A 27,786-nucleotide genomic window follows, 5' to 3' on the forward strand; every position below is an offset into this window, starting at 1 on the left:
AAGTAGTCATTCCTTAGTTGTATACCTTGCCCGAAAATATAGGGGTATGGGAATAGCTTTGGATGATTTACTTCAAGTTTGTTCCAAATGTCATTGCTCATGATTTTATTTGTAATTTGTGATTGTTTGTTGTGAGGAAAAGTTTCTGTTTGTCTTTTACCTATTTGTGCACTCATCATATACAGTTGTAAGTTATATGGCAAAGAACCCGAGTTTCCTGATTAAGAGTCGATATTTTTTAGAGCTAACAATTAACAACTTGTGAGAGTTAAAATCACAGTAAATACTTCAAAGATATCAGTCCAATGAAAGAAAGGTCATGTAGAGAGGCATAGCATAAGTTACAACTATACCAGTAATGCATACAAAAACAATTTCAAAGTAGTTTTCGAATCAAAGATATAAATACCTGAGTTCGAGGCTTCAGCACAATTGACTTTCCAGCAATGACCGCAGGACCACTTTGAATTTCGAAACAGCAATGACCACAGGATCAACAATAGCTAAAATCGCTCCTAATGGAATCTGAAAATAGTATGGCAGCATAATTTAGTGTTTAGCAAATTAAAAAAAAAAAGACTAAATGACATTATAAATAATATATTTGATTCCACCAAAATAACTTTTAAGGCACTTAATGTTTAGAATCTGTTTTGATCTCAAAGTGGATAACAAATCATGTTTTTAAAAGGATGGGACTACATATATATTATACAATCAAAGTGGATAAAAACATGTTTCTCTCTAGTAGTTATCACCCTATCACCTGGAAGGAGACAAATCACAGGGCCTTACAATATAACTAACATACCATTGTTAACATGAAGAAAAGAGTCTGTGCTAATGCATGTTATTAGGCAAAATGTTATTAATATACTTTACTTGTTATCCATCAGAATCAAAGAAATTTCATCAGTGTTAAAACTATTGATGAAGTGTCAATTAGGCCACACACAAGCACATGACCCTACCCATTTGACATTTTGCTTCTTCCATTAGCCTACTTATAGAACTACTCTTAAATGTGCCAGGCAGTTATTCAGCTATTAATTTTAAATTCTCTCCTGCATCCATTTCCTTCCCTCTATCTAGTTTTAGCCTTCTCTTCACATAACTAAGTTTTGCTTTCAACCTTGCTAGCTGCTACTTTTACTTATTATTATGGCCTTTTAGCACTCAAAAGTTGTCATAATACTAGTTCTATTACTTCAAAGTGTTTTAGTATCTTTATCTATACCACTATTTTTTCATTTCAATCTCATTTTGTTCTTTTTTGTATCTCATCTTCCATCAGCCTCTATGCAAACAAGATCTTTTGGGCCCTTTTTTGTGTGTACTTTGATACTTTTTTACTATGGTTATCTCAACAGCCACTTCAAATAACAACAACATTCATCAGTTGCAATCTTTCAACTCTCATAACAACAATTACCACCTTCGTGATGCGTCCTTTTCTTCGTACTTGAACAACAAAGAAGAGATCCTGGCAGAATCAGGCCATGGCTATGTCAACAACAGAAAGGATCCTCTAGGAGTAAAGAAGGAATATGATGGAGAAATTGGAGTATTTGAAGCTGAAAAGTACTTCAATGGAGAAGAGATTGAAAGCCCCCCAAGAGTTGCTAATAATGATGCCAACAAGCATCGGCCCCAAAAAGATGAACAAACAACTCTTGTAACCAGAAAGTACAAAGTTCAAAATGGAACTCCAAGTGTAAGGTCTGAATCAAGCTTGAATAGCCAAAGTGCACTTTTGCGAAGTGCTGTGACGAACTCCTCAAGGAACATGAAAAGCAAATTGCATAGGAAGAGTTTTCTAGTTGGTCTTGGTTGCAAATGCTATTGTTCTGACAAGAATTATGTTGATATTAGTCACCATGCAGGTGAAATCAGTTTCAGCAAAAATTCTAGTCATGGAAAAACAACTTCAAGAAATATGTTCAATGCTGATCCAGAGGCTAATCATTCAGTTAAAGTTACTAGGCCTCACGCAGCCGAAATCTCGATTAACAAAGATGTTTACTTCCAAAGCCCAGAGAAGTTAGGGGTGGGATTGAGCAAAGAAAATAGTTTAGCACTCTCAGGTTTGAATTCTAGCTTAGGAAATAATCTGGCGAAAATGCAACTTCTACAAGTAGAGAAGTCAAGGAATTCATTGGAAGTGTTTGGCTCCCCAATATTGAGTAGCAGGAGCAAGTCTTTGAGCATTAAGAAAATGCAAAAGTAGTTTTCCTTTGTTCTGTCTATAATTAGCATTTTTGTTGATGAATTAGATAGAGTACATCTCATAACTGATGTAAATTTTAGGCAATTCAAATTGGTTAATAAAATTGATTTTTACTAAGTCTCTCCAATTTAACTTTCATTTTATTGCTATAGTAAATATTGATTCGGAGAAGAAAAAAGAATAGTTTGGGCATAAAAATTGCTGCCGGGGTAGCAGCTGCTGCTTCTGCTTTAGCAATATCTGCAATAATCATTTTCTTGATTTCTAGAAGAAATATGAAATACCAGAAGAAGATTTTCAGGAAACGAATGTGTAAGTGTTCTAAGGCTTTATGCTGATTATATCATTTTTTATTCTTTCGAACCTATATATATATATATATATATATATATATATATATATATATATATATATATATATATATATATATATTTTAAAGATGTTCAGGCAGCCAAGAAATTAATAACAGTCAGGATAGGCATGTTCTAATAATTTGTCAGTTGTCATTGACATGTCAAATTGGGTCAATAGCCACAACATCTACCGTGTCTACTGTCAACATCCAGTAAGGTGTAGTTGTCTTTATTGTAAACATGTATTATGTATACAGCCAATTTGGATGCAAAATTTAGCAATAGAGATGGATGGCTATAGAACATGAAATTCCATTTCTTAACACAAAATGATGTCAACTTAATCATGAGGAAATACGCTTAATATCATATAATAATTCATAAGTAGTAATTATTCATATAATAAACAACAACAAAAAATGATGTTTCAATGCCTCTCATACCACAATGGCTTCAACTCCTCTTGAAATCAAGTTGTCAGCTAATTGTGCTGCAAGACCAGTCACAAATATTGAAGCCAGAGGCGGAAGAATAGACAACTGAAAAGATTAAAAATCTCCGATGTTTAGTATGTCTGTATGTATGTAAGACATAGACCAGTTTCCTCTCAAAACAAATTGCACATACTAATGATTGTTTCCTCTTTAAAACTATTATTTATTAAATTTAAATAGCTTAATATTGTTCAGCATATTATGTGTAAGTGTTCTAACTTATGCCTCAAAACTCCACCACCGAGTTAATCACAAATTGAAGTTTCTACTGCCAACTATGCTAAGTTCATTTCCAATTCCTATCCTTCTGCTTTATCAAGAAGCATTGTAGCCGAATTTATCTTTTTATCTTATTTCTTCCTTTATGCACATAGTCCCTATCATGGACATTACAGAATACCTAAGCCATTTCAACTATAAACATACATATTTACTACATAGGTTTTCATTTTTTATGATCTGTTTGTGGTTACACCAGAAATGAAGGCACTTATATATCTTTGGTATATTACCTGACATATACTAACACCATTACAAACTGACAGAATTACTCTAATCATTACAAATTGACAGAATTACTTAAACTGTGCCCTGCTTCATTTTCCTTTTTGCTACCTAGGGCTGCCAATTGGAGTTAATCCCAGAAGAAAGGTGGTGTGAGAATCTATAATCAGAAAATTCGAGGATAGGTTGAATAAATGGAACCAAAGAAGCATTTCAATGGCTGGCAGAATTACTCTAATCAATGTTGTCCTAACAACATTGCTTGTGTTCAATTTGTCTTTTTTCAGGGCCCCTACAACACTGATTAATAGGCTAACTACCATTCAAAGGCAATTTCTTTGGGGTGGTAGCTTTGAAGGGAAGAAGATAGCTTGGGTAGCTTGGAGACAGGTGTGTGCCTCTAGAGATTTGGGAGGTTTGGGGATCAAAGACATTAAGGTCCTCAAGAATGCTCTCCTAATTAAATGGAAATGGTTGATGTTTCACCAATCAAGGTTTTGACACTACATTTTTTCTTTTGATGTTTGTTATTTGCAAAATTAGGGACCTCATCTCATTGAAGAAAATCCAATAAATGATTAATCATAATGTTTAAGAGCTTTCAAATTTCAGACTAACATAGTGGAATAGATTCGAACAACTGGACTCTTCAAACACGTGACAAGGTGGTTGGATTCTGAAAGTTCATGTTGTAATACTTTAGCAAACCTTGGTGACAAAGATATGTTACCAGCACTTGCTGCCAGTGTTTGTTGCCAAGCAGCAGATCTTTTGACTGTTTGTGGTAGCCAAAGCATCTGAAGCTGTAGCCTTATGGAAGCTGAAAACTCTTACTGAGTACCATGAGAGAAAAACCTATAACAGCACATCATAGTCCCATGATCACTATCTCAATATTTGAGTATGAGTATCTAACAAATCATGCAGCCTTAGTAGAAGAAATTGCTGATAAAAAAGTAGCTGCACCTAAGGCATGGATTGAAGCTCTCAAGGCCAGCGAGGAGGAAATACTTATGGAAACAAAAATAACTCAAAGAGAACTCAAAAAATCAAAATTGGAGCAAGAGCTGGAGGTTTACACCAAAGAGAAGATGCTTTCAAGAAGAGTTAGTAGTAGTGAGGAGTTTATCCAAGAACTTCATAGTTCAATTGCCAAGTGAAAAGTTAATGATTTTAAGTTTTAATTTAATAATTTATTTATTTTAATTTAATTTTCTAACTTAGACTTATATATCTCAATTGTCTTGCCATTGAAATACTATTAAATTTCATCATTTATTTGATAGAGTCGATCTCATAATTGTTTTTGAATAATCCCACTAAATATTTAGTTGCTTTACCTTTTATTATCTTTTTCCTTTTCGTCCTATTAGTAAAAACTAAAAAAAAAGTTATGTAAAAGAAAGAGGATGAAAGGTATGGTGCATAAAACCCCAAACTCAAATATCTTTTCCCCCATTTCCATCATTATTGAAATTGAAACTGTTCTAAACTAGAGTTAAGGTTCAATTTGTAGTATAGAACACCTGAGTCCAAAAAAGGCATAACCAACTCATGTAGCAAAGTATTGACCAAGGTCAACACCCATTCGAGTGTACGGCTCCTATAATATTAGTATATTTGGATGCAAGTAAATTGAAAGACACGCAACCATGAATTGAATCCAGATACACACTACATAGGTGAACAATGAATTATCCTTCAAAAAGCAACTACAAAATATAAAATATACACTACATATTTAAGAAACAACATACACTATCAGCCTTGTTTACTTTGTGAATTGCTTATCGATATCCTTTAGTAGGGGATTTCTTCATTTTCACTAGAACACTCACAGTTCGGACGAATATATGAACAAGGTTCGAAGATTTTATGAGCTCTTTATCAAAATAGCATGATAATTAGGGCCTAACTTCCCTATTATTCATACTAATCAATATCTTTTTAATTGTCAGCTTGTGTTTCAAGATAGCATGACATCACAATTGCAATTCTCACCAACAAAATCACCAGCACAGCAAAGCATACAAAAATATCAAGGAAATGTATCTTCATCACCTCGTACCTTGATCAAGTCGTACCTCAGTATATGCAAGATTACGTCTAGCAAGTCCAGCAAAGTGACTGATGACGTAGCAAACAAACCTCGTACCTCGATCAGCTGACCACTAAAACCCAATCAAATGTATCTTCTAGCTATAGAGTTCCTGGGAAACAAAAGATTAGAAGGATCTTAGATTACTAATTGTATGATACAAGTATTTGCAAGACACAGAATTTTCATGACAAGCCACCAACCCCATACAAATTATTATTGGTAGGTAGGTATCCTACAAATTAAAAGCCCCACATGTCCTACAACGGATTATCACGGAAGGAAGGCTTAGCTGAGGCTTCATCTTGGTTCAAGGTATCCTACAAATAATTCCTTATAAACCTTGGGAGAATCAAACCACAAAAGCTAGCTGATGTGGTTGGAGAGCCCATGGCCTTATAAACCCCACATTAGATTCCTATACTTCCAATGTGGGACTCAAGTCCCATACCTTGTAATTGGATCCTAACAAAAGTTGTGTGTGTGTGTGAGTGTTACTTTTTTTTTTTTGAAGAAGAAGAAGAAGCTAAATTTAATATTATTAGAGAACAAGCTAAACATAAGGCATGCTTAGCTTGAAAGAAGTATTGAACAAGATGAAAAAGTAGTGGCTATAACAACCACTTCCCAAACCAGAATCTTAAAAAAAGGTGAAACAAACAACCCATGTGTGTGAGTGTTAGTGTTTTCCTTGTATTGGCCTAAATTTATGGCTTGAAGGAAATAACTGCATTGTGAAAATAACATTGTGTTGTTGCAGGCTCCTCAGAAGCACCAGAAATATGTTTCTCATTGTTAGACAAGTGGCCTCAGATATCTTAAGAAGGGGGGGTTGAATTAAGATATTCCAAACTACTTCCCCAATTAAAAATCTATTTCACTTTTTATTCAAGTTATAAATTCCCTTAATAATGAACTTCTTAAATATTGATTCAAATAAAACAATTTGAATATGAATATAAATCAATAATAAGCAAAGGAGATTAAGGGAAGAAAAAGTGCAAACTCAGATTTATACTGGTTCGGCCACACCCTTGTGCTTACGTCCAGTCCCCAAGCAATCCGCTTGAGAGTTCCACTATCTTGTAAATTCCTTTTACAAGTTCTAAACACACAAGGACAATCCTTCCTTTGTGTTTAGAATTCCTTTACAACAAGAGACCCACGGTCTCTTAATCCCTTAGAGAATGAGGAGAATAAGAAGAATGAATCTCTCTAGAAACAGATAGATTTTATAGATTGAGCACTCAAATAATTCCTTAATGAATTGCAATTGAATTGGCCAAGGAATTCTTAAGAGGATAAAATGATTTTTGCTCTTTGAGAGGATAAACACTTGTTGTTCTGAAAAACTCTTCACAAATTCGTGTTATAAGTCACATATATATAGACCATTGGTGGTCATGAATAAAGCCTTTGAAAAGTTGTGACTCTTAGAAATATTTTCTGAAAATCCTGTCTGGTAATCGATTACAGGAATTGTGTAATCGATTACAGCTTTTAAAATTTGAATTAAAACGTTTATTAGCTGCTGGTAATCGATTACCAAAATTGTGTAATCGATTACACAGTCTAAAATTTCGAATTCAAATTTTAATAGCTGTTGTAAAGCATATTTGGCCACTGGTAATCGATTACATCCTCTGGTAATCGATTACTAGAGAGTAAATCCTTTGAAAAACACTTTTTAATTTAAATTACTTGGCCAAACCTTTTTCTAATTCAATTAGGAATTCCCGTCCTAATATTCTAGTGATCATCTTGATGTTGTGACTTGTAATCTTGAAGTATTGTCTTGAATTTAATCTTGAAAAGCCCATTTGTATCAATTGCATCATATCATCATGATCATCATCAAAACACCAAAGGCATTTGCATCTACACTCATGTTCTTGGCCTTCCCATGTCAAAGGTAGTTTGCAAAACAAAATGAGTTGGTGGTGGATTTGGGGGGAAGGAGACAAGATCAGCCTTTATTGTTGCTGCTGCTTCAGTTCCATCTTATCTATTAAATCGACCTGTGAAAATCACACTGGACCGAGATGTGGACATGATGATAACTGGGCAGCGGCATAGTTTTCTAGGGAAGTACAAGGTATGGCCAGGGCTATGATAATTCATCTCTTGTTGGAAATTGCAATGGCAAGCATGAAAACCTGACATCATAGTTTAGGTTTTTAGCGGTGCAGCAAACCAACTACTATTTTCCTGAATTTTCAGTAATAGCTAATATAGTGATATTTCTAATGTGTCAAAATGTGGGAATGCTTGCTTGTCAGATTGTGATTGTGTGGCTTCTGTTTATGGGCTAAATGAGGAGAGGTCATTTTGTTGGGTGTTGAGGAGCTTTAGTTTTGGTGGTTTTCAGGATACTAGCTCAACTTTGTTTGTAAAGGTCAGAGCAAATGGGTCATGGACTTCAGAAGGCCAAGCAGAAGGGTCTAATAGCTCCTCTGATGGAATGGGAAGTGCAAAGGAGAAGCTTGTGATTATTCCTATTGTTCTCATCGTGGTAGTTCTCATTGTTTTGCTGAGTTTATTACTGTATTTGCAGTGTTCACAGAAAAAGAACTTTTAAAAGGGAGATGGAAAGTTCTCATTGTTTTGCTCACTAGGAACTATCATTTAGTTATCAAGAAGGCTTCAATTTACTTTTAGCTCCCCAAAACATTGTTTAAGGATTAATAAGACATACATAATTTTAAATGGTTTTAATTGGCTTTGACAAATATTGTTTTGCAGGCTTCTCGTTTATGAGTTCATGAAAAATGGATCCTTGGATAAATGGATCTTCCCTTCATATGAAGGTCGAGATAGATTGTTAGATTGGACAACTCGTTTAAATATAGCCATAGCTACTGCACAAGGGATTGCATACTTTCATGAGTAGTGTAGGGATTGGATAATACATTGTGACATCAAACTGCAAAATATATTGGTAGACGAAAACTTTTGTCCCAAAGTATCTGATTTTGGGCTGGCCAAATTGATGGGAAGGGAGCACTCTCATGTGGTGACAATGGTTAGAGGCACTAGAGGTTATTTGGCACCAGAATGGGTTAGTAATCACCCTATAACTGTAAAAGCTGACGTTTACAACTATGGAATGCTTCTTTTAGAGATCATTGGTGGCAGGAGAAATCTTGACATGTCCTTTGGTGCTGAGGACTTTTTCTATCCTGGTTCGGCTTACAAGGTACATTAAGATACTGGTTTTTTTTTATTATTTATCTTTTTATTGATGAAAAATTGACTTAAACATCATATTTTAGTTGTATCATTTAACATCCTAATAAATTAATTCAATCCATATTTTAGTTGTATAGTAGTCACTCTTATAATTAGTTTCTTGTTGAATTATCAAATTATTACAACGAATGCATGCCAACAAAGTGGCGGACATTTTTATTTCTTTTGAAAACAAGAGACTTAGAGAATTTCATTCAAGATAATGGGAGCAATATATGAAGGAATCAAATCAAAAGTGTGGAAACTAGCATAAGATCTTGACGCTCTAGCTAAAGTGTTAACAATAAGATTTGCTTGTCTCCAAGTGAAACTCATCCTATAGTTGTTGTGCGTTTGAGGTAATCTCTACATTTTGTGATGATGTTTCCAAAATCAGTCTGCTGACTAGAGTCACTGTGAATAGAATCTAAAACCTATTGACTGTCTAGTTCAATAATCACATACCAATCCCAAAACAACCTTGCTGTTTGAAAAGAGCAGCATTAATATTACATTAATTTAGAAGCGTTTGCTTTGGCTGACATGTTGTTGGTTGCCATTTTTTTGTACAGTATATTTGATGTTGATATATAGAGGGGGTTGCCAGGGGCCCAAGGAATCCAAAATTGAATCTGCAGTATGGAAGGACACTTCCAAATGAGGTCCTTGTTGAGGAGTTGTGTAGGAATTATAATATTGCATGTCCAGGCCTAGCCTTTAGCTTTTTAATTAAAACTAAGGATAACCTATCTAGGAGACAAGTTGAGATTGACAATGATCTGTGTCCCTTCTGTCAAAGCCAACCTGAGTCTGCCTCTCATCTGTTCTTCACATGTGGTAAAGTCTTGCCTTTGTGGTGGGAATTCAATTCATGGGTTAGGGAAGACAGAGTCCTCCACTGTATCCCGATGGATAACTTTCTCTAGCACTCAACTACAGCAGGAAGGAAGGAAATCAATAGAAGATGGAAAATATGGTGGTTGGCTGCTACAAAGTCAATTTGGAAACTCAGAAATGACATGGTGTTTCATAATCAGTCCTTTGATATCTCTAAGCTGGTGGACAATACAACTTTCTTTACTTGGTCTTGGCTGAAGGGGTGGGAAAAGGATTTCAATGTTCCTTTTCACCAATGGTCCTCAACAACGTCCTTAGCTTTTATATAGAATTGCTCTGTAGGGTTGGGTCTGTGGTGGTTTTTGTTGGGCTGTTGTCTTTTGTATCTTTTTCAGGAGATCTCTCTCCTGTGTTGTATGTAGTACCCCTCGTACTTTTTATCTATTAATATAACTTAATTTTGCAGTTCAAAAGAAACCATTACAAACTGAAAAGTATGTACCTAAACCAAGTTGAAGAAAGTATGTACCTAAACCAAGTTGAAAAAATCAGCAAAACTGTGGGACCTAACAAAACTGAAACGGAAAAAGTCTTCTACTAATTTCAGTATGGTACTGCTAGACTGGGTGTTACGAATCAATGAACCAGAATTGAAGAATAGAACAAAGACAGAAAGATAAATAGTGGATCTGAACAAAATAAGGGGAGAATTTTCCAATTCTGGTTTACAATTCTAACAATTAATAATGCCCTCTAACTAATTCTATAACCATTGTAACTATTTTTCTCCAGGGCACATATAATTGAATCTATGTTACAATTTTCCCTAAAATAGGCTTACTCCTGCTTATGCCACATCATATTTATGCTATGGTAACTTAATGCGTGCATACACCACACTATAAGTTATATATCAAACAAATTTATATGGAAGGCATTTGGAAAATTTGTGACATACCAAACAAGTGCCCCAAACTCCAAAATAATTGCAAGTGTCAGTAACTTGATATGAACCTGCTTAATGCAAAATAATGAGATAGTGAGCTAAATTACTCACAATAACAGGATCCTTATCACTAGTTATCTCTACTAGTGCTCCAAGCAGTCTATAGATTTAATAGAGACAAACTTCAACATGTTTCCTTACTAAACTACAAATGAAAAAGAGACCAAGCTTATCTCGAACCCAAACAGTGACAATGGCAATGAGATCTAACAAAATGGCACGAAACTTGAAGCTTTCCTCGTACCTCAATCAGCAATATTGCAACTGAAGACGTATTATTATTATTATTATTATTATTATTATTATTATTATTATTATTATTATTATTATTATCATCAATAAAACATGAACACCCATAGAAACTTAGCATACACGAAATTGACCTACATACCTTGCGGAGAAAGCTTTGACCTTTGAGCACCCACGAGTGTTTCAGCACCCTAGTACCAAGAGTGTATGTAGGGTTTTCTTCGAGCAACACTTCCAAGAGCGGTGTAGGGGGTTCTGTGGGTTCGAGCGAGGGGTTTCCAGTAGTATTGAAAACAATGTGGGACAATGTGGGTGTCGAGGGAGCGGTTTCCGACAGATTTCAGGCGGGAGGAGAAAGAGAAGAGCGATTTCAGGCAGAAGGACAAAGAGAAGAAGGATGGCAAGGTTTTCGAGCGTGCGCGGGTTGTGAAATGTCAAGTTTTAACTCATAAACATAACAACATCATTTTTTTATGGATAACCGATGTTAACTGAATATAGTTAACATCGGTTTTGGAAAAACCGATGTTAACATCAAATAGATTACATCGGTTTTTTAAAAAACCGATGTTAAAATCAACTCCTTAACATCGACTTTCTCAAAACCGATGTTAACTCTATGAAGTTAACATCGGTTTTGCCAAAACTGATGTTACCATATTCATCTTAACATCATGTTAACATCGATTTTTTAAATAACCGATGTTAACATGAAGTAGTTAACATCGGTTTTGTTAAAACCGATGTTAAGTAACTCCATTTAATTACAAAAATGCCACCGCACTTTCATTAACATCGGTTTTCGCAATAACCGATCTTAATGGAGCAATGTAGAAAGCCTGTTTTTAGTAGTGACTTAATGGATGTGAAATTATAAAACTACCCCTAATACAAAAACTAGTCTAGGTGCCCTAAAATACAAGGGCTGAAAAATCTTACATTACTAGGGTATCCTCCCTACACTTTGGAGCCCTAAATACAAGGTCCAAAAATAATAAAACCCTAATCAAATATCTACAAAGATAAGTGGGTTCATACTTAGCCCATGGGCCCAAAATCTACCTTAAGGCTCATGAGAATCCTAGGGTCTTAAACAAGAAAAAAATGGATGGCTAGCGTGGATTCATGCTTCTGTGGGGCCCAAACTAGACTGATATGTTCTTTGGTCAAGTTAGGGGTATATTTTCTTTTTGTATTCCTCTTCACACTTCCCTAACCAAGATCTAGTGAGCCCAATTTTAATGGCTAGATGGACAAAACTCAAAGATTTCTATGAACTCACTGTAAATCATCAAGTGACCATGACCCATTTTGGACAGAGTGTTTTCTTTCTCACCATCTTCAAAAGCATTTATGAATCAAAAACTTATCCTAAATGGAAATCCTTGTACTACCAAGTTCCTAACTCAGTCAATTTCAAAGTCCCGTTGAGTGAGTACAAAGTGACTCGCAACAGTTTTGTGAGTAATTAAACACTTCTTTGTCTGTCAAATTTTAAAATCATATACATATCTAATTTGAATTTAATGTTAATTTGAGCATGTGCCGAGTACCATGTACTCATTTATGAAAGCTGCAGGATTCACCCATTTGAACTTTGAATGGATTACAGAGTGTAGGATTGTTTAAAATCAATGGAGGAAGACTACAAAAATTGGAAATGGATGAAAGACTTTTGCACAATCACAAAATTTACAAGCTGAAACTCAAATTATATTTGAGTTCCCAAATGCAACTTCTAACTTTGTTTTATTTTGGATTTGTTTGTAATTAAAGTACATTATACTATATTATTATCAATCTGTAAATTTTTGTTTATAATTTTTTGTGGTATATTTTGTGGGAATTGGAACATCCTGAACTCATTTGTGGGAAATTTTTGTTATTAAGTACTCTTGGTGCATGGTATATTTTGTTTAGAAATCTTAGTGATATATTAATTTGTGTAATTTTTTGTTTATAAGTCTTGGTGGTATATATATTTTTTTATAAATTGAGCTTATTTTATGAGTTTTATAAAACTTTGAATGATAAGTTGTCATATGAATAATTATAGGTTGGTAATTAAAAAAATAGATATGATATTAAAAAAAATCCAAAAAACAACATTGGTTGTTAAAAAAAATCGATGTTGTCAGTGAAAAGCAACATGAAAACTGATGTTGGTGAGAAGATATCAAGATTGGCTTTTATAAAAATCGATGTTTTTTTTCGTAAAACAACATCGGTTTCTAAACAATCTGTTAATTAATGTTGATACTTTAACATAGGTAATTTCAATATTGATTAATAACCAATGTAAAAAAACCTATTTTCTAGTAGTATAGGTTCCTGAATTTGAGGAGGCTAGCTGCATTTGGCAAACCTTTAATCAAAGTAGTAAGCTGCAAAACAAAATTTGGTTGGCATCTGCTGCAAGTTTTATTCGAAAGGTATTTCCAAGCTTGTGCATATGAATTGGATGATTAAATTTGTTTAATTTCAATGAAAATTTATTAAAGATTTGTTTCTTTTTGTTTTTTAATACATTATCTTAAGTATGGTTAGGATCTAGTTAAATGATCTTAATATGAATAAGATGAAAAGGAGAGCGAGGCTTTAGGCTAAATAACTTCCTTCACGGTCCAAATTTGGAAGTTTAAAATTTGTTAACAAGCTTACCTGGGAGAGCCTCCATGTGCATGGTTTTGGATTTGGTGAGAGTGGAAAGTGAGCAAGGTTGTGTACTGGTGTTGTGTAAGACAATAATTGAAAATAACAATAAAGTCATGAGTTTATTGTGTTGAAAGGCGAGAGATTTTTCAAAGTTCACATGCACTTTCTTAAGATAGTTTCATTTTCATTTAACAAAGATATTTATAATAACTTTTTTGCATGCTGATAAAAAAGTTAAATTGTGAACTTTTTTCCATTATTCGCCTTTAAATAAATTTTGGTTGAGTGTTTTCCTTTATAGTAGATAAAGCAAAACTGTTGTGACTTACTTATGCTTCTAACTTCAGGCAGAATGAAGGTTAAAGCTGACACAGATTAATCACCTCAATATGCTGCTATGCTTGCTGTGCAGGATGTTGCTGCCAAATGCAAGGTTAGTTGGCTTCTATTTAGCATAGTTATTTTTCCTGTTAACCCTGATAAGATTTTGCAATTATTGCTTCTTTATGAATTTGATCATCTTGTTTGTTAGTCAGTATCAATGGTCAATTGTTCTAGTTCAATGTTTCAATGATTTTGTTCTGCCCATGCTCCGTGAAACTGCTTTACTAAGATTTTTTTTTTCTTGTTAATCTAAATGTTTCTTTCACATTGATATTCTCAAAAAGCTTGTTGCACTTGTTCTCAACCCACAACTGAGGAATCAATATCTCCAAACCTATGTAAGAAAAATTCAATTATTTGGAACAATGTATAAGAGAAAGCTTAATGATGGAACCCTTGTGGCTATAAAGCATGTCAAGAAGGTATGGTAGTATAATGTTCATCTTTTGATTATTTCACATCACTAGAATTGTCCAATTGTGCTTGAAGTTAAATGATGTAAAAGAAATATGTTTATCATATATAAGCCTGACCATGTATGACTTTTTTTAGTTTGTATTAGTTTTTATTGATTATTCTGATCCAGTGAAGTTTTTTGGCAGGATTTACAAAACAAAAACTTGGCTGAGTTCAAGAATGAAATAAACACCTTGTCGAAAATTTGAAATTGGATGTTGTGGTATAGTATATAGTAAAGTTACTTTTGAAGCTAAGGAAAGTGATTCATTGATGGTAATTAGTTGATTTTTTTTGTAATTTAGTGGATATGTATGAGTCAAGATATTTTATTGGGGGCAAAGTTGGTTCATAGCTACACGTTTATCTCTCACACACACTATGTAGTGTACTAATAAAAATGATCATATATTTTTTTCTTAAAAAGGAATACTATCTACATCAGTTTCTAAAAATTGTCATAGAAAATGTAAAGGAGATCATTGATGAATCATAACATTATCTATCTTTACTCATATTGTGTACGTAAAACAATGGTATTTTCTTGGGCTAAAATATAATTTGATTATGCTAGGCGTAACGAAGGAGTTTGAAGATGGAAGATTTTTCATGGATGAGTTACAAGGATATGATACAAAGACAGTGATTGTGGTTTGAGAGGCACTGATAGCAAAGGCATGATGGTGGTTTGGTAATGTTGCGTTACTTTTAATTTTTCTTGTTATCTCCTTTTGCTCTTTTAATGTTTTTCTTATTCCTGTTTCTTTTTCAATCTAATTATTTTTTGTTTGCAAAGTTTTTTTTCAATGTTTTTAAAATTGTACCAGTCATTGAACCGGTCAAGACACCAGTTTAAAGTTTAATGGTTCAACCGTAGTTGAACTAATATTAATAAAATAATACTTCCCTTGTTTCTAATTATAAAACATAATTGACTACTTTACGCTTATTAAGAAAGTTAGTTAATTTAGTTACTAGCATTAAATTTGTCTATAATTATCATATTTTTGCAAATTTATCCTCAACATTATTGGAAACCTATCATCTTTTCCAATCTTCATAGGAGAGAAAAAAGGACAATTCAAGATATTTTAATAAAAAAATAATTAATTCGTAAGAGAGATGAAATGAAATGTTATAAGGGACAACAAAATTTGTTAACTATGTCTTATAATAAGGACGAAGGTAATATTATTTTTTATGTTAAAACTCTTTTGTTAAGAAATAAAAATAATGTAATATGGTGTCATTAACAATAGTTATTCATTGATATTTTAATTATTTAATTGCTTGAAGTCTATTAAGACAAAAATAATTTAATTCAGTAGGTTCATTCTTTCAAATTTTAAATAAAGCTATAAAAAAAATGTATTTTTCATTCTTTTAAATTTTAAAGTTCTATCATTTGAATATGTATCCACTAACTTAATCTAAATACAAAAAATAATTGGATAAATAATCACTTTAGTACCTGAAAGAGTGTAATTGACTGTTATTTTAGTTCTTGAAATTGTAAAAATTTCAAAATCATCCCTAAAAGTGTAAAATGTTTCTCACTTTAGTCCTCCATTATTTGAGATATGTTAAACATAATGTGTGTGCTTTAATGGCACTTTATTCCTCTTCCTTGCGACAACAACTTCCACCACTACCACGCCCACAACCTCGAGCTCCCTGAACTGCTGCCACTTTGCTACCTTTTTCATTTTTTTGGATTTCTTTTTTAGATCTGGGATTCGTTGCCACTTTTCTACCTCTTTCATTTTTCTGGATTTTTTTTAGATGATATTTGTTGCCTTTCCTTTCATGCATGTGGCTTCTCTTTTTTTGGATCTGAAATCCGCTTCACCTCTTCTCTCTTTCTCCTTTTTCTGTGTTTTTCTGGGTGTGCTATTTTTTTTTGGGGGGGGGGGGGGGGGGGTGGGTTATTTGTTTGTGTTTCTGTTTTTGGTAAAAAAAAGAGGGAATGATGGTTGCAACAGTTTGAGAGAGAGAGAGGAAAACAAGACGAGCTTAGCAACAACAAGATTTTGGAGTTTCACAATGGCACATAGATTTTTGCCATACCAGACTGTTCTCTTCATTGTAACTTTTGGTCTAGGAGGAGAACGATTTATTTCTGCAATCATGTGTGTCAAAATAAACACCTTGGGTGGCCTTGAATATCAGCCCAAGAACACTAAGCTTAACAGCTAAAACCTGTCTTTGTGACTGACCTGGATAAACTCAGATTAAGAATAAAGAGTTGAACCAACGGAGCACTTAAATGCAACTAGCCATGTCGACCTTTTCTACAATTAAACACACACACACACACAGGAAATACTCTTGTTTGACATTCACATTTCATTGGATAATTTTATTACTAAATTACTTCTTAAACTTTCAATTTTTTTGCTAAACTACAATAACTTCCAACTACTTTGGACAATTCTTCTGTCTTTTTTTATTATTTATTTATAAAAATAATAATGTTCTTTCATATTGCAGAAAATACTCGTTTATTTTCAAGAATGGGATGCATAAGGTCAATCTTTCCCTAACAAGGTTTCTAATGCCCATAGTATACCCATAAAATCCATAGAATGCTAAAATTGACGATTATTATCATTTCTATTATTGTTTTTCTATGAAACATTTCAGAAAATATATCCCTATTAACAACTTATACTAGAGCTTGTAGGCAATAAGAGGAAAGGAGGATCCCAAGCATAGGAGAAGCGAACAGTAGCAAAACTATTCAAAGGATTGCCATTGATAAGGAGGCAGCTGTCACCTTCTATGGAAAGAATTGATGGGCTAACACTCTCTGAAGTCTTAAACCCTTTGCAAGACAACCTTATCTGGCTTTGTGTACAAGTGCAGTTGTTGATCACAACTACGTTCCACTCAGGTTGGCCTTGTATTACTCTCCCACTTCTTGTAGTGCCAATATTGATGTTGTTTATGGAACACTCACAAGACCCTGATAATGAATTGGATGTATCAAATACGTGAAGAAAGAGGGAGAATCATGGTGAAACCAAAAACGTAAAAGATTTGTTAAAGAAAGAGAATATATATACCTTTGACTATAAGGGTAAGGAAGAGGATGGGAAAAAGGTACTTGAAGGTTGCTGCCATTGTATCCTAGCCAAAGAAGAGCCGTGATATGTAGCTCTTTGTTGTTCTTTTATACAGAAATTTTGACTTGGCACCTCTTGTAATTGATAAGATTATTCAATGCACATGAAAAAATGTGAAAGTTTTAGTCAAACTAACAGTTTTGAATTAGTAAATGTATGTATCTCAGATTATTAATTTTTAATGCCAATTGCTCTTCTTGAAAATTTAACTTTTCTTCTTGAATGTATATATCTCAGTTAAAAAATTTATTCAATGCCAATTGCTCTTCTTGTAAAACTGTCTTTATGTTATGTATATATCTCAGATTATTAATTTTTAAACCTTTTATGAAAATTAAGTATGTATAAATGCAATTAATGTTATGTATATTTGCATTTAATAAAAGGAAAATGTTAACCGTTGCCCCTATGCATTGGCTAAGACACTAAAAGGAGAAGAGATTTCATTGGGATGTTTAATATTGCATTGTCCATAATTTTTTTTTGTGTTCTCCTATGATTTTTCCAAAAAATACTTAGAGGATGTTTGTTTCACAGACCATCTAGTTATTCCTGAGAATCCAGGACCATAAAAAATTATCCCACGTTCATTATGAGGTTATAAAAGATTGGATACTAGGTATATTTTATTCCTGGGGAATACATAAACTCACATTCTATCAATATTTAGTCCTGACAAAGGAAGTGGGGAAAAATTATTTCCATGAAACACAAATATCTCTTAATGAGTAAAAATCCATATACCCTCATACTAACGACTACCCTCACTACACTCTCATTATTTCTTCATGATACATGCTTAACTTTTTTTTCAGTCATGTAAATTTAATTCTTGCCTAATTAATGTCACTACTAAAAGCAAGGTTTTTCATGACGGCCAATCAAGGATGGGTACTTAAAAATCATCTTAAATAAAGTCACAGTGACATTTTTGTAATTAAGTGGCATCGTTAACGGCAGTTTTCAAAAAAACCGGCATTAACAATAGTTGGTTTATGGTAGTTTTCAAGAAATTGACTTAGATTCAAGTTGGTCAACGACGGTTTTACAGAGAAACTGTCATCATTTTAACGAAGTAAAATTTTAAAGGGGTTTAGTTTTCCTCTGTGCTCTCACGCCCAACCTTTGCTCCCCGGCCTCAAACATCTTATTATCGCACAAAAGGCTGTCTTCGTTGAGTGTTGCGTCATCGTGATTTCTTCGTTGTGCCATCGTGCCACGCGACAATGATCTCCATCTTTTATCATTGTCAATGAACGAGCAGTGAACAGTCAATCTCGCTTTCGCCTCTGCCACCCCGCAACCGTATGAACCCAAGTTTTTCGCCAAGTAAAATGCTTTCGTTTTACCAATTACATTTCTAGTTGGGAAATATACCATCCTGCATTGTAGGTTCTTGTATTTATTGTTGAATGATATTTTTTTTGTCTTTGAAGTATGAACGGACACGTCTCATGTTCATATTCATTATGCCCACTCTGCCAGTTCTAGACATGTAACAACTAATAAGAAACGGAAGAACTTTAAAATTCGAATACCGATAACGTTACACAACTCATCGGTATTTTCTCATATTTTGAGCAAGGGAAAACTATCACAACAAGAGTAGAACAAGGAAACTGATAACGAAAAATGCTAATATCAATGTCCCCTTATATAACATTAGTGTTACATAAGCCCCTGCACTTGCAGCTATGCCGAAAAAAGTAGTTTCCATTTGATTAGAAGTGAAGTTGCTCCTGTTGTTGCTAACCTTAATAGTCAATAGTACATGGATTTTCTAGAGCTTTGTCTCTCGGGTGATCACTTGATATGGGAAAAAAAGCCACCCTCTATTATAAGTTATACATTCCATTTGGGCAAATATCCAAATGATCTTAAAGGGATTTGTACCAAACTCTCCAATTATGTCTGCACATAATTCTTTCACGGAAATGCATTTTGGATAAGGCAACAACATGATTTAAACTTGACTTAAATTGTTTCACACATCAACGTCTTTTTTCTACTCTAAATATGTTGATTGGAAAAAGTAAAACGTAAAAATTCTAACTCTTCTGAAGTATAATGCAGCAAACAACATGCATTTGAATTTTCCTACAGACTGCAAAAGTGTATTATACGTATAGCTTAGGAAATCAGTGTGGATAAACATCTAGAACCAATACTTGTTTCCACTGCTCAATTGGATTTTGGAGAAGAAAATCATCCTTACATCCGAAACCAACTTTAAGATTTTGTTATTGGACAAATCCTCAAAGTGAATCTCAGAACTGGTGCATACTTACTTTTCTCTTTTTTGGTCTCAGAGCTTGGTACTAAACTTTGGATCCTGACTATTTTTTTTTTAAATGATGAAAACAAAGTTTGAACCTAGGATTTTGTATATACTTCTCAAACCTTATTAATGTGGTAATTTTCTTTCCTGGTATTCTAGATGAAATTAGGTGATATGCGATATCATATATAATTCTGATTTCAAGTACTTGTACGTGGTCCAGTTATTTATCATATATTTTTATTATCAATCAGTTATTTATCATATAGATATATTTTTTGCTTACTGTTGCCAAATGCATGAGTAGTTTAAATCACAAAAAGCATGCAATGCAATTGAGTTAAGGCATTGGAGTGCTCTCTCATATACTAATCGAAAAGAAGCTTGTGTGTGGCCTAGTCTCAAACATCAATGAAAGATACACTGTGCATTCATCATGATGCTTCCCCCCACTAATACCTTGTGATATTCTTCTTCTATTAGGACCAATGGTCACTGTATGGTTTCATTTTGGATGTGTTTTTGTCATAATTTTTCAATCACAGTGATTAGAATTGGAGTTTTATTGTGATTACTAAAATAAAATTCTAATTGTAATTCTTGTAATTAAAAAATTAATGGTAATCCTCCAAAATAAGACTCCGATTGTCATTCCTGTTAGGTTTAACTGATCTTTAATGGAATTATATAAAAGTAGTGCATATGGAACAACTATTTATGAACTTTGTTGATAATAAAAATCTTTATTGTACAAATTATTTTGATAAAACTTGAATTTTGATTAGAAAATAATACTAAAATGGCTTATATTAACTGTCATTTAAATTTTGTCCTTTTATTTTTGGTTAATCATTCATGCGTGAAGCCTATTCTCTCTACTCCTGTTCATTCAGTCGTGCATGGATTGTTTAGCTCCCCCTGGGTCCCTAGATGATTTTATTTCATGTCATGGACAAGGACAAGGGACCCCTCACCAATCCCTTCAGCTGAAAGGGGATGGGGTAACCATTAACAAAAAGTATTTAATTAGCACTAAGAAGCAACAAGATAGAGGGAAAAAAATGAATGGTTTGGTTTTGGTGCCAAGTGTGTCAAGGGACTAAGATCTGACCTATGTCTTGCTTATAATAGTCACGAAGTTCTTAACTTAGGTTCTTGCAAGAGTCATGACTACTATAGGAGACATGTTTTCTTTTCTTAACTCTTTTAGTATTTTCCTTCTTTCTTCTTTCCTTATTTGTTCCCTCTCATTTTGATTTATTTCTACCCTCTCTTTTCCTTTTTCTTTTCTTTATATTTTTTCTTTCCATAACTTGAGGAAACTTAACTCACCATTAACACTAGATGAATGATGACTCATGTTGGTTCCTAATTTGTGGTTCATTCTTGTTGGGGGTTTGCAAAAGGTAAAAGCTAGGGTTCAAAAGAACTCAAGATAAGTGTGATAAGCAATAAGAAAGTATTATGCAATAACAAGATAAACTAGGCATGACTAGTAAAGAAAATAAGCTATGAAAGTAAGCAAGAAATATAAACTAGGCGGATCCTAAGAGTGTTTGGATGACCACATTTAAGGCTCTCAACAAAATACTCACTATCCTAAGGGAAAATTTCCTAAAATTATTACACACAAATGGAAGTTTGGTAACCTATTGGAGGCTCCCAACACACTTCCAATGAAAGGCCTTTTTGTTACAAAATTTGAAAGCAATGAAGGTAAGTAAATTGCCTATTACAAAGTTACAAAAAAGTCCTCAATTTTGGTGGTTGTTCTCTCTTTGGTGTTTCACTCAATTTGGAGTGTTTCTTAGTCCAATATCTCTTAAGGTGGTTGGCCCTTTGCTTATTGACTCAAATTCTTCAAGGGATGACACCAATCCTCCTTTTCAATTCCCTATACGGCAACTAACAAACAAGGAAACAAGCAATAACCAAAGACCAAAAAATTAAATGAAAGCTAAACCAATAGAGTTTTAACAAGAAAATTTTTCAAGGATTATTCAACAATTAAAGCAATGAAAAGCACATAAAAGCAAGCTAGGACTCAAAGAGAAACCTAGGATGGCTCTAAAGTTGAGTAAAAAAAACTTACAAAAAAACTCAAGAAACCTCTAGTTTTGGCACTTGTTTTCGCACTACTTTTCAATTGAAATTTTAGAACTAAGATTGGTATAAAATAGGCACCAATTATAGAACAAATTTTGAGCCAAAACAACAAGCACACTTCCTTTTCACTTTTTTTTCCTGGACACAGATTTTCCTGCCAACTTGTGTGATTTTTTCTTATTTTTCCTTTTTTTCCAGATGTCTAGAAGTTTCAGTAAACATTTCAGCTCAAAATTCGCAGTGACCAATTCTCAGTAATTTTTAAAAGTTCGTATGTTCAAGCTGCCAGCACCAGCGATTTCAGAGTTTGAATTTTTTAAGCATGGTATATTGATTGTCTTAGGCTTACTTTCAACCCTCCTATGTATGTTGAACTCACTAGGCTTGTTTACCATAGTTTTAGGAGTTCAATATTCACTTAGGATCAAAATTTCAGCCAGCAATTCAATCACCAAAACTCAAATTCACAATAGACACAATCATAAGGAAACCTAAAAGTTCAAGAAAAGGTTCACAATTAAAGGCTCTCTAAGAATTTTGCATGAGCATGTTAAGGACTAATTAACATGCAAGATTAGACTCAAATAAACTAATAGGCTAAAAGAATATCATACACTCATGAACAAATGAGTTAGACAAAGAAACAAGAAAAATAAAATTCAACGCAAGAAATCTTATGTGAGAAGTTTCATGACTAGACATGACTTCTATGACAAAACTAGAATAGGTGAACAAGTCACTCTAGAATTTCGAGGTTTTCTTTTACTTTAATGTTTTTGTAGGAATTTTATGGTTTAGGTTTCAGCCACAAAAAATAGCAAGAAATTTGAACCATAGAACAAGAACAACATAATTCATGGTTCAAGAACAAGAACAAGAAATTTGAACCATAGAAAATCAAATCTAACTTCTATATCAAGTATAATCGGTGGAAATTCTAAAGAATCATGTTAACAACATTTAGCACAAGACATGTGAGGAGATATATGGAGAAAAATGAAGAAACAACAATGGAGGAGAAAGTAAAGTTAAAAATTAATGGAGGTTTAAGGAACACCTACTTGAATCTCTTGTGCTCTGATTACCACATGATGGAAGCTTGCTTGAGAAGCTTCTATGGAGGCTTTATCTCTGAGCTTCAATGAAGCCCTTCAATGGTGATTTTCAACCATGGAAATGAAGCAAAAGATAAAGGAGAAGAGGTGAGAGGAGACACCATCCACTTGGGAATAAGGCATGGAAGGAGGAGCTTCACCACCAAGAGAATGTCTTGGATAAGAAGCTTAGAGAGTAAGCTTAATGGAGGAAAAAAATGAGAGAAAGAGAGAGGGGGGCACAAAATTGAAGGAGAAAAAGAGGGAGAGAAGTTGAAATTTGAAGTGTGTCTCACAATTTTCACATTCATCAAAGTTATGACAAGTGTTACACATGTTTCTATTTATAGCCTAGGTCACTAACTAAATGAAAGCTTTCTTGAGAAGCTAGAGTTTAACTACACACACTCCCTCTAATAGCTAAGCTCATCTCCATGAAAAGCTTCCTTGAGAAGCTAGAGCTTAGCTACACACACCCCTCTAATAGCTAAGCTCACTCCTATGTCAAAATACATGAAAATGCTTAGCTACACACACCCCTCTAATAGCTAAGCTCACCCCTATGCCAAAATACATGAAAATACAAAAAAATTCCCTACTATAAAGACTACTCAAAATGCCCTAAAATACAAGGGTAAAACCCTATACTACTAGAATGACCAAAATATGAGGCGCAAAAGAAGGAAAACCTATTTTAATATTTACAAAGAAGAGTGGACCCAACCTTGGCCCATTGGCTTAGAAATCTGCCCTGAGTTTCATGAGAACCCTAAGGCCTTCTTTGGCCGCTGGTCACAACCTACCCTACAACGGGATGATGGGCGAAAAGCCAAAGGAACATCTTCCCAACAAGGAAAACGCATGGGAGTTGCCACCAACATTTATTCGAGGAAAATGTAAGAAAAACCAAAAAAGGGTTAGCGAATAATGAAAAAAAGGGTTCATGAGTTGTTTACGCATGAGGAAGGTATTAGCACCCCATGCGCCCGTCACAAGGGACGACAACCTTTAATCGAGTGTGTGCAACATGACTTCAGAATTATTTACTTTTCCCTTTTTATATTTTTTTATTTTTTTGGGGTCGACAAGGGTTTTGCCCTTGCCCCTACGTATCCTCAGGTACGATGAGGAATTCAGAACTACGTAGTTCTTTAAGTCGGAATGTTTGTGTGTTAAATTGATTTTTTTTGAAAGATTTATTTTCATTGCGAACAAAGTGTCATTTAAGGTGTTGGACCTTGAAATGATCTCAAGTGATATTTGATAAAAAGAAGAGGTTATGAATTGGTTTTATCTTTGTTTTGTTTATTAACTTTCAACCTCTTTAAAGACAACTTTACGGCACTAATGATCGATTAAGATTAAACTTTACAAAAGAAAAGAGATTACTGACGATAGAAGGAAGAGATGAATATGCACAAAACAACAAAGGGGACCCCTAAGGGTGCATAGATCACATTCAAATCTTAAAATAAACAAAACTAGCCAATGGTCACACAAAGAACACCGAACAAATAACGATGTAGAGATTGATCACAATCGTGATTTGGCAATGCTTCGGCTTTGTTTCCTCTTCTTTCTTCTTCTTCTCACTTATTTCTCTCAATTTCCTTCACTCCTCAATGCTAAAACCCCTTCCTCAGCTCCCCTTCACGCCTATTTATAGAAAAAAGGGCACTTGGGATCATGGCAGCTTCCCCAAGCAAGCTGAGACTTACTCCTAAAGTAACTGGCTCGCCCAGGCGAGCTGGTTCCTTCAACCTGAAGTCATTTGAGGGCCTGGGCGAGCTGGGGTCCAAGAAACTCAATAAAAAGACCCTTTTGCCCCTCTCTTTTGGTATCTTTCACATTCTTGATCAAAACATTGAACGATCATTCGTCTTGTGCGGTAACTGGTGTCAAACAATGCAGTTCGGCTAGCAAGAATCAAAATATCGGTGAATGATAGTCTCTAGACGAAATTAGGGTCTAACATCGCTCTAGCTCAATCCTCTTGGAGTCTTCTATCCAATACCCTTGGGGGGTAGGATTTCATCATTGGTATACATCTATGAATTAGAGAATTTAATGTGAATGTCGATTATGACATGTTTTCTAAGTGTTAAAATTCTTATACTGCTTGTAAGATGCATGATAATGATGATACAGGTATTGCTAGAGATTACTTATCAGCTACTTCGTAGTTGTAGTGAACAGATTAAAGATTGGGGCTGGATCTGCAACATTCATGCTCAAAATTCTGAATCCTTTAGAAGGTATACCTCTCTTTATTTCTTGCAGAACTTTCATATTTACCTTAACCAAGTAGCTGAAAACATTTTTTTTTCAATGTCTGGATTTATTTTTGTGAACTTAATTTTTTATCTGTGACATATGCCTTGCATGTTCCATATTACAGACATATGCCTTGCATGTTTCTGAGATTTGCAAGCTTTGGGTCATTTCAAGATCCTGTGTGTAGATATATATAAGGCAATTATTGTACTATGTTTACTTCATTCTTGTGGCTGCAATCTTGTATATTGAGAAATAGGAGAAAGATGTAGCTTTATGTGATTTTTAATCAAATTCTCATGGTTTTAATGTTAGGAGAGATGTTATTTTCAGGTTCATTCTTATTATGCCTCATGCTAAGTTCAATGTTATCTACTGAAATTGTATTTGCTCTGACCTGATTTTGTTGATGAAAAATGAACAAAATTTTGTGCCCTATGTTTGCATGATTTTCTAGCATGCGCTTAATGTGGTGTCCTTTGTTTTTACACCATACTTCTGGGTTTACTATTGTTTCAAAAAGGTAGAGCACAAGTAATTTCAACTTGTTTAACTGACTTTCATGCTAAAATAATCATTTCTTGTAGCATAAAGCTCTACTCGCATATTATTGTTACATGTCTTGATAGAGTACTGGTTTTCGAAAGATGGCTCACTTTGTGCCACGTGTTTTTTTTTCTATTTTTATATATATGATCTTGTTTACTATTTGCTTCATTTTTTCATTTTGTCAAATCCTTGCCAAAGCTTTCAACCTTTTATCTTGTCTTGTGAAATCATTCAAGTTCTGCAGCATACTTATGTTGTTATGCATAGAACATTAGCGTTACTAGTATCATTATTAAATTTCATTATCATCAATAGGAAATTCTAAATTGAAATTCCGTTACTATTATTATCTTACCAATATTAAACGCATAAATCCATAATATTCATAAATTTGAGGATGAACTTTTGAAATTGTTTTCATTGTTTATCATTAGTCAGTTGGTTAATGTATCAGCTGATAACTATTTCAATTTTTACTGGTACATTTCTAACTGGAGAATCGATATCATTGTTATGCACCTTGACACATGGAGTTTCTATTGGCAATAGACTTCAATGAGGGTGAGTTGGGCAAATGCAACCAAACAACCAGTTGGTTTTCCATCTTAGGTATTCACAAATGACCCGACTTCTTGTGGTTGTGAGTTGAGGTTACATCCAAAGTTCCAAATAATGACGTCAACTATTAGTTTGGCGTATAGCATATGAATATATGAATGGATATATTTTTCATGTTGATGTTTGGTAAAAAATATACTCTTGTCTCCATGAAGTTTCTTTGAACCTTCGGTTTCTCTTTTCAGCTGATATATGGGGAATGAACTAGGAAAAGTAAGTTTGTACTTTCATCACCTCAAAAAGAATAATATATGACAATGTTTCTCCCCTACTCCTTGCCCCTTTTCTTAGTGGCTTCACCCCATCCAAAATAAAGAAAACCAATAATTTTATACAAAAAAGATTGCATGCCAGCAATATTGTCTTGCACTTGACAATAATCCCATGATATTTCTGAATGTGTCCATATTTCACATTTAAAATATTTGTTACTGTTTCTTTGAGAAGAAACTCTAGAGGTATGGTACTAATGCAACTTTCACTTATGTCACTAAATCTTGTGACTATTCCCCTAATGAACCTAGATTTTTTTGGTTTGGGGGTTGGGAGGGAGAGGTTCAACCATTGCATATTAATGAATCTAATGAAATAATATGAGAAGCTCTCTCTCAACTTGCCTTCAATCGAGAGCTTTGTCAGAGTCTCAGTTGCTATTTTCGACATTGTTTACATCAAAATTCAAATTACCACATGATGGTTTAGAACTCAGATGTATGCCAAATTCAAATTTTTAAAGTACATAATTTTACTATTCCTAGTGAAGAATGGTTTGGGAATACCATTGTGTTTTGTCATTTTAATTCTAATTTGTGTTTGAAATTAGTCTCATGTATGTACTTTTTTCATCTTAGGACCCTTCTGAATTTGAAAGTTGTTGGGTGGGGGAAGCTCTATTAGTACTTTTTTTTCCATCCTATGTACTTGTGGGTAATTCTTTTTGTAATTTGAAAACCATTGTTGTTTATTAAGCTCAGAGACAAGATTTTACATGCTTTTTTTTAACATTTACATAGTTATAAGAATGTTATCACCAAAGCATGGCCAATCTTGTTTCAATTTATGCAAACTAGATTTTTAGTTCAATAATCTTGAGGTTCCTTTTGTTCTATGTTAGTTTTGTCACAATCTTTAATTACCTTTCATGATCACAGGTTGTGTGAAATATGTGGTGAGACTGCAAAAGAAGGTTTGATTTTATGAGGTGATGCTACGTGACAATCACATATTCATTTCTCCAAATAATTCAATTAA

General features: G+C 33.9%; 3 protein-coding genes across 3 annotated transcripts; 2 read left to right on the forward strand and 1 right to left on the reverse strand.

Moving 5' to 3' along the window:
* The first annotated feature begins 1,354 nt into the window (after positions 1-1,354).
* Positions 1,355-2,227, forward strand: LOC114371600 (protein PHYTOCHROME KINASE SUBSTRATE 1-like). The gene has a single exon (XM_028328987.1). It carries the CDS (start codon positions 1,355-1,357, stop codon positions 2,225-2,227), a length of 873 nt encoding a protein of 290 aa, XP_028184788.1.
* A 6,468-nt stretch (positions 2,228-8,695) lies between these two features.
* LOC114371601 (probable serine/threonine-protein kinase PBL19) lies at positions 8,696-14,700 on the forward strand. Its single transcript, XM_028328988.1, has 4 exons — positions 8,696-8,872; positions 14,064-14,174; positions 14,320-14,457; positions 14,638-14,700. The coding sequence occupies exons 1-4, from the start codon at positions 8,696-8,698 to the stop codon at positions 14,698-14,700; spliced, it is 489 nt and encodes a 162-aa protein (XP_028184789.1).
* Positions 14,701-16,975: 2,275 nt separating this feature from the next.
* LOC114369556 lies at positions 16,976-17,670 on the reverse strand. Its single transcript, XM_028326784.1, has 2 exons — positions 17,557-17,670; positions 16,976-17,456 (listed from the first exon to the last, which is right to left on the reverse strand). Exons 1-2 carry the CDS (start codon positions 17,612-17,614, stop codon positions 17,149-17,151), a joined length of 366 nt encoding a protein of 121 aa, XP_028182585.1. The 5' UTR covers positions 17,615-17,670; the 3' UTR covers positions 16,976-17,148.
* Positions 17,671-27,786: the final 10,116 nt, after the last annotated feature.

This window comes from Glycine soja, chromosome 10, assembly GCF_004193775.1.
Source record: "Glycine soja cultivar W05 chromosome 10, ASM419377v2, whole genome shotgun sequence".
Lineage (NCBI taxonomy): Eukaryota > Viridiplantae > Streptophyta > Magnoliopsida > Fabales > Fabaceae > Glycine > Glycine soja.

Coding starts and splice junctions, on each gene's coding strand:
- LOC114371600 (XM_028328987.1), top strand. CDS start 1,355: ATGGTTATCTCAACAGCCACTTCAAATAACAACAACATTCATCAGTTG.
- LOC114371601 (XM_028328988.1), top strand. CDS start 8,696: ATGGTTAGAGGCACTAGAGGTTATTTGGCACCAGAATGGGTTAGTAAT. Junction 8,873..14,063: donor ATCCTGGTTCGGCTTACAAG/GTACATTAAGAT, acceptor CTTGCTGTGCAG/GATGTTGCTGCCAAATGCAA. Junction 14,175..14,319: donor TTTATGAATTTGATCATCTT/GTTTGTTAGTCA, acceptor ATTCTCAAAAAG/CTTGTTGCACTTGTTCTCAA.
- LOC114369556 (XM_028326784.1), bottom strand. CDS start 17,614: ATGGCAGCAACCTTCAAGTACCTTTTTCCCATCCTCTTCCTTACCCTT. Junction 17,457..17,556: donor CCTTACCCTTATAGTCAAAG/GTATATATATTC, acceptor ATTCATTATCAG/GGTCTTGTGAGTGTTCCATA.